This window comes from Trachurus japonicus, chromosome 6, assembly GCF_045865225.1.
Source record: "Trachurus japonicus isolate A0001 chromosome 6, Traja_1.0".
Lineage (NCBI taxonomy): Eukaryota > Metazoa > Chordata > Actinopteri > Carangiformes > Carangidae > Trachurus > Trachurus japonicus.
Window position 1 is genome coordinate 38,731,802 of NC_140912.1, and position 7,915 is coordinate 38,739,716.

The following is a 7,915-nucleotide window of genomic DNA, read 5'->3' on the forward strand; positions in this document are numbered from 1 at the left end:
AAATAAAACACATTCGGAACGGCGGCCCCTCGGGAAGTTCGAAATGACGGACCTTCGGGAATTTTCAGACTGGCAGACCGTCGGAATGGCGGTCGCCCCCCGTGGGCCACAGCTCCAGCTCTGTATCCAGACCACTGAGCTCTCCAACAGCAGCACAGTGACAACAGCTGCTGCTAGATGTTGTGTGTTTTGTCTGTTTAGTTGATATTTTGTTCTCTCCGTCCGGTTTCACCGCTTTTATGGACGTAACACAACTTCTCCTCTAGGGGGCAGCGTGTGTGTGTGTCTCATAAATTACAGCGTCGTTGACACGGCAAACGTCGCCATGTCAACGACCGCTGTCATTACCGACCAACATTAAATGTATGTTCCTTCTCCAGATTCTGCACCGTTTTTAAATGTTTAATGTTTTCTCTCGTCTTCTCCTTCTTCTTTGAATTTCCGCCAACTACTCTCTTCTTCGCCCATTTTCTTAATGGAGTGACTTTTCTCTGCCTCTGACTACTGCCACCCCGGTTACCCCGGTTACCCCGGTTACCCCGGTTACCGTTTCATCAACGGACCCTCCTGTTTGGCCCAGTCTGTTCCCTTCCTTCCTTCCTTCCCTTCGTCCTTACTTCTTCCTTCCTTTAACAGGGTTTATACAGGAACCTTGAAGTTAATTCTAAAACCTTTTTAAGACTTTTTCAAGACCTTCTCAATATTTTTCAACACCTCACCACCACTTCAAGCTGTAACCATTTACATCAGTGACACTTTTAACTGAACAGTTTTAGTTTGTGATAAAGACTCTAGACCACTATGATACAACAGGATTCAAAATAGGCTGGGATAAGAAATAAAGGCAAAGTTTATCAAAAAAACAAAAACAAAACATTGCTCCACTCTCAAAAAACAAAAACAGCAATCTTCTTTTCTTTTTTATGAACCGGTTCATCTTTGTTTTTTAATAAAATGAATAAATTCACACACTTTCACAATGTTTTTTAAGCTAATTCAGAAAAAATACCTTCAAAATTTTAGACTTTATGAAGTCGTGAAAAGACTTTTTAATACTTTTTAAGGGTCTTAATTTTCCCAAAATTGATTTATCACCTTTTAATACTTTTCAAGATCCCGTGGATACCCTGTTTTTAACCCAGTCTGTTCCCTCCCTCCTTCTGTCTTTCCTTCCTTTTTCCCTTTGTCCTTCCTTCCTTCCTTGACCCAGGAGGCCAACAGTTAACTGTAGTTTGGTGTGTGTGTGTGTGTGTGTGTGTGTGTGTGTGTGTCTCTCTGTGTATCTCTGTGTGTGTCTGTGTGTGTGTAGTGCGGGTGTGGGTCGGACCGGCACCTTCATCGTTCTGGACCGGGTTCTGCAGCAGCTCGACTCCAAAGACTCGGTGGACGTCTACGGCTCCGTGTTCGACCTGCGGCTGCACCGCTCACACATGGTGCAGACCGAGGTAGGAGCAAAGCATCATGGGAGAGGAGGGGAGCAAAGCATCATGGGAGAGGAGGGGAGCAAAGCATCATGGGAGAGGAGGGGAGCAAAGCATCATGGGAGGGGAGGGGAGCAAAGCATCATGGGAGAGGAGGGGAGCAAAGCATCATGGGAGAGGAGGGGAGCAAAGCATCATAGACCAGAGCGGCTTTTTTATGCAAATGACAGTGACTGATGCATCCTGGGTAATTTAGGGGCAGCATTGTAAAGTTCAGCCTAACTGTCTTGACAAACTAAGTAACAAAAAGTTGTGTATTAACAGGCTGTTTCCAGACAACACTGAGCCAAAACCTCCCGGTGATTCCACCAAATACGTGTAGATGTCTGGGTCAGACATTTCTGGCCACTGTGGGAGGCTAAAGGAGCATACCGTAGATTCATTCAGACATTTCTGGCCACTGTGTGGAGTCATTGATCACTGTGGGAGGCTAAAGGAGCATACCGCTAGATTCATTCATTGTAGTTTTTCAAGATAGCGTGAACGGTGGGTTTCAAAGAGGGTGTCAAAATAATGATGAGACATAGTGCTACAAAAGAAACACAAAATAAAACATTCAGATTGATTGTTAGTTAGTTAGTCTACGCTCCATCAAAACACAAAAAGCCACTGAATGCAATTTAAAAATGCTGGGCGCTGCCCCTAAATTACCCAGGATGCATCAGTCACTTTCATTTGCATAAAAAAGCCGCTCTGGTCTATGGGAGAGGAGGGGAGCAAAGCATCATGGGAGAGGAGGGTGTGTTTGTGTTTGTGTTGTTGTTGTGTACTGAGTGTTGTGTGGTTGTGTACTGAGTGTTGTGTGGTTGTGTACTGAGTGTGTTGTTGTTGTTGTGTACTGAGTGTTGTTGTTGTTGTGTGTCCTCCTCAGTGTCAGTACTCGTACCTCCACCAGTGTGTCAGAGACGTTCTCCGAGCCAGGAAGCTTCGCTCCGAGCAGGAGAACCTGCTCTGCTCCATCTACGAGAACGTCAACCACAGAGGTCAGTGACATCACGGTGACGTCACGGTGACGTCACGGTGACATCACGGTGACATCACAGCCAGTGGTGTAGTCTGTGATACTCAGGTTTACTCAGTATAGCCACTGAAAATACATAAATACTTCACTATCCACCACTTTATTTTCCCATGATCCATTGCGTCACACCACAACGGAAGTGGGTTTTAGTAGCATTCTAGCGAGCGGCTAACTGGTAGCGTTAGCGGCTAACTGGTAGCGTTAGCCACCGGTTCTAGCGAGCGGCTAACTGGTAGCATTAGCCACCAGTTCTAGCGAGCGGCTAACTGGTAGCGTTAGCGGCTAACTGGTAGCATTAGCCACCGGTGTAGGTACATCATTGCAAATAAGAACCTGTTCTTAATGATTTTTCGCCTGGTTAAATAAAGGTTAAATAAAAAAAAAAGGTACCAAATGTGGGGCTCCAGGCTGCCAAAACCGTTTTGACTAAATCTGATGTTTGTTAAGTCTAGAAAACGAATTATTGAACAAACATTATGTGTGCACGTTTTTGTAATTAGTCATGGTTATTGTAGTTGTTAGCTTAGCTGCTGCTGACAGCTAACAGCAGCAGCTAAGCTAACATCAGCTAACTCCATGGAGTTTTTCCTCAGTGGATGTGAGGGTCTAAGGACAGAGGATGTTGTTATGATGCCATGTAAAGCCCTTTGAGACAAACTGTTTGTAAAAACGGGCTATACAAATAAAATTGCCTTGCCTTGCCTTGCCTTGCCTAAGCTAACATCAGGACGTCAGCTGTTAAAACCCTCCCATTGTGGGACACGACATGAAACTACTCCAGTTAGCTCAGTCATGTTGGAACTCAGATATCCGCTGGAGAAAATATTTTTTTCATGGAGCGTTTATTGAGTTATTTAAGACACTGCTAACGGCTAACAGCTAACGGTTAGCCCAGCTAACGTTAATCTAAAATGTAATGAATGGAGTGTCATGGCGACACCCAGCGTCGTTCCCCGGAAAGTGGTGGATACCCAGTACAACAAAACTATCTAACTGAAGTTAAATTCAAGGGGGTGCCCAACTTTTTCTGGAAATTTTACCACTTTTTCCTAGAATTTTTTTTTGTAATTTTACCAGTTTCTTATAAAATGTTTAAAACTTTTTATATTATTTTATTTTTTTAGAAATTTTACCAGTTTTTCTGAGAATTTTTACCAGATTAAAAAAAAAAAAAGAAAGTTTTTACCACTTTTTTCTAAATGTTTAAACCTTTTTTGTTTATTTTTTGTGAGAATTTTTACCACTATTTTCTAGAAATGTTTCAACTTTTTTTGGGAGAAATTGTACCACTTTTTTCCCCAGAAATTTCTCTATAATCTTTCAAAAATGTAGCTACGCCTAATTTAAACGTACATTGATAGTTTGTGTATTTCTGGTGTGTTGTCCAATGGGGGTCCATGGTCTAGTTTGTGTCAGTTTTGGGTCCTTGATATAAAACAGTTAGAGAAGCAGCGTCTATGTGATACAAGTATGAACAGTTTACCACCTAGAAAGCACTTTACCCACTACAACACATTAGACTACACCGCTGGTTGCTAGGTAACAGCAGTTTACCCACTACAACACATTAGACTACACCAGCTGGTTGCTAGGTAACAGTAGTTTACCCACTACAACACATTAGACTACACCGCTGGTTGCTAGGTAACAGCAGTTTACCCACTACAACACATTAGACTACACCAGCTGGTTGCTAGGTAACAGCAGTTTACCCACTACAACACATTAGACTACACCGCTGGTTGCTAGGTAACAGCAGTTTACCCACTACAACACATTACGGTGCGTTCACACCAAACGCGATGGACGCGATGAACGCCACAACTTTCCATTAAAAGTCAATGTAAATGGCGCGATGACACGCGATGGCGCGTCGGGCGGCGCGTTTCGGGCGATACGAGCGACGCGATGAAGCGATGACGCGTCCATCGCGGCCATCGCATCATCGCGTCCATCGCTTGAAGTTGAAAAATTTGAACTTTTCAAGCGACATCGCGTGACGCTGTGCCGCGACATCCAATCAGTGTTGATATTCAACCACATCACCGACACAGCTGCAGACACACATTTCAAAACATGGTGGAGAAGAAGAAGATGACTGTGGCTGTAGCCTCTCACCAGACCCTCCTCCAGAGAACCTGTGGCTGTGTAAAAAAAAAAAAAAAAAAACCCAGGGGCTGTGTGTGTTTTCCTCAGATCAATAATATACATCCATGGCCGTTTCCCGGAGCTTTATGACACGACGTCGTACTTTTACCGCGGTCGTAATAAAAAAAGATAATGCCTGCAGAGGGTCAGAGGACCTACAGCTTCCTCCTTGTGAATATTTCATATGTATTAATATTTATTATTATTTCTCAGCCATGGTTGAGGAGAGAAAGAAAATAGCGGGAGGTGGGTTGCATCATAGCGCGATGAAGCGATGAAGCGATGGTGAAAAATGTGACAAATATGTCAAGCGGCGCGATGCTCGCGTTACGGGCGATGGCATCGCTTCCATCGCGTTTGGTGTGAACGCACGGTTAGACTACACCGCTGGTTGCTAGGTAACAGCAGTTTACCCACTACAACACATTAGACTACACCAGCTGGTTGCTAGGTAACAGCAGTTTACCCACTACAACACATTAGACTACACCGCTGGTTGCTAGGTAACAGCAGTTTACCCACTACAACACATTAGACTACACCAGCTGGTTGCTAGGTAACAGCAGTTTACCCACTACAACACATTAGACTACACCAGCTGGTTGCTAGGTAACAGCAGTTTACCCACTACAACACATTAGACTACACCAGCTGGTTGCTAGGTAACAGCAGTTTACCCACTACAACACATTAGACTACACCAGCTGGTTGCTAGGTAACAGCAGTTTACCCACTACAACACATTAGACCAGTGTTTCTCAACCTTGGGGTTCGGGACCCCACGTGGGGTCGCCGGGAATTCAAATGGGGTCGCCTGAAATGTCTAGTAATTGAAAAAAAAAAAGACTGATAAAAATATATTTTTTAACTAATTATTATTCTTAAAAAAAGAGCCAAAGACCAGGATTGCTGCCTGGAACTATGAGTTTCTCTTGTTAAGATGGTGCTCTTTGGTGAAGGGCTGGGTCAGTAGAAAAAAGAGAAAACACCAAGGCACTCATCTTGTATCAAAAATGTAAAATGCCTTTATTGTGTTAAGGGCCAAACATAGTTAAAACGGGACGCTTCGACGCGTTTCGGCTGAGGGCCTTACCCCTTGACGAAGGCTCTCAGCTTTTTTCCAATTATTATTCTTTTTAAAATTATGATTAAAAACACCACACACAATCTTAAACAACTGTATTCTATTCTACTTTCACTTTCTCAAATATAAATCGAGTTCAAATAGACCGAATCTCCTTGTTGTTTACATTCTACTTCTACATGAAACTACTCCAGTTAGCTCAGTCATGTTGGAACTCAGATATCCGCTGGAGAAAATATTTTTTCATGGAGCGTTTATTGAGTCACTGAGTTATTAAAGTTAAACAGGTAGCTAACCGTTAGCCCGGCTAATCTATGATAACCATGACTAATTACAACAATGTGCACACAGAAATAGTAATGTTTGTCCAATCATTGGTTTTATAAACTTTACAAACATCAGATTAGTCTAAACGGTGATATAGTAACATGAAAAATTAGATAAATATAGTGAAACTCTCGTCCGTCACTATTGTTCTCATGCTGGTTTTCTACCAGGAAGTAGTTGGAAACAACAAGGAGATTCGTTCTATACACTGCAGCATTATTCAAATATCTGAGCTGGTGCATCTTGATTGACGACCGTGATCGCGGGGGTCACCAGATATTTGTGATGTAAAAATGGGGTCACGAGCCAAAAAAGGTTGGGAACCACTGCATTAGACTACACCACTGATCACAGTGACATCACAGTGACATCACAGTGACATCACAGTGACATCACAGTGACATCATGACCCGTGTCGTTCCTCCACAGAGACGCTGAGCTCCAGACGTTGAACTTCCACCTGACGGAGACGCTGATGAGTCCATTTATTTTTCTATCAATGTTTATATCAGAGAGACTTTATCAATATTTATGTAACACACACACACACACACCTGGACACACACACGCTACACATGAGGTGTGTGTGTGTGTGTGTGTGTGTAGTTGTGTATCAACCTGTGTCTATGTAAGATAATAATAATAATAATATTGTAATATTGTGTGTTTTTTACTTCAGTTCATTAAACAGCTGAGATGAGTTCAAGTACCGAACGTCCTCTGGTTATTATAACAAGATGTTTCACAGTACTACACACAGTACACACACTTGAATACATTTCCAAGACAAATATTAGTACTTTTACTGGAGTTAATTAGTAGGAAGGCTGAAAAGTACTGGTTACTTTCAGGTCTTTTTCTAAAATCCTATTGGACAGCAGCTGTGTTTGTCTGTGAAGGAAACCCTAACCCCTAAAAGCAGCACATCAGTGCAGCTGAGCAGCAAAGAGTTCAGAGTTAAAAGCTCCTTACATTCATTTACAAACTATTAGAGTCATTCATTGATGTGGAGAATAAGACATTTACTCTGACTCTGACTTTGACTTAAAGGGACAACCAGGAGTTTCTATTTGGTTATAAAAAAGTCTGATATTAATGTGGATGAATCTCCGTTACCACTTGTTAATGGTCCATTTTAGATAAATCTATGGTTTTGTCTCTATGGTTATTTTGTTATTATTAGTGGTGGTGGAAATGCTGGGCGAGCCGACCAGCGTTTCTTTACTTTCGGTTTCGTGGCGAGTCATGAGAATAACGCCGCCGTATGAATCTCCGTTTATGGTGGGAACTACGACGGTATGTGATCGTCTTCCAACCTCTGACTTTAATTCTTGATGAATGAAAACATGAGTCTGTCTTGACCCGGTCAAAGAATTTCACGGTGCGGAGGCTCATAAATGTAGTGGAAACACTTCACTTTAACAAAACTCCTTGTTGTCCCTTTAAATTACATTTAAAAGCAAGTACTTTTTTACTCTTACTGCAGTAACATGTCGACTGAGCTACTTTTACTTCATCCTCACTGTTAGCTCCTCTTTCTTTCCTTTCTCTTCTTTTTTGGTTCTTTTACTTTTCTTTTCTTCTCCTTTAAAGGGATAGTTCAACATTTTGTCAAATTGGCCCATTGCCATAATCCCATAAGTAAATTTTGACCAGTAGTATTTGTACTCTTACTCAGGTACTGGGGTCGAGTACTCTGTCCATCTCTGCACACACACACACACACACACACACACACACACACACACACACACACACACACACACACACACACACACACACACACACACACACACACATTACACAAGGAAGTAGCTCCACAAAGTACACAATCCACCTACGCACAACACGCAC

The 7,915-nt window shown here is 42.4% G+C and overlaps 1 protein-coding gene across 1 annotated transcript in view; it reads left to right on the forward strand.

The window, feature by feature from the left end:
* The window catches only part of ptprbl (protein tyrosine phosphatase receptor type B, like), a 67,110-nt gene extending 60,343 nt beyond the window's left edge, over window positions 1-6,767 (forward strand). The window contains exons 32-34 of the mRNA XM_085780528.1: window positions 1,310-1,445; window positions 2,353-2,464; window positions 6,491-6,767. Of these exons, the coding sequence (XP_085636654.1) occupies window positions 1,310-1,445; window positions 2,353-2,464; window positions 6,491-6,513 (271 nt within the window). The 3' untranslated portion in view covers window positions 6,514-6,767. The remainder of the gene's footprint in view (window positions 1-1,309; window positions 1,446-2,352; window positions 2,465-6,490) is intronic.
* The last annotated feature ends 1,148 nt before the right edge of the window (window positions 6,768-7,915 follow it).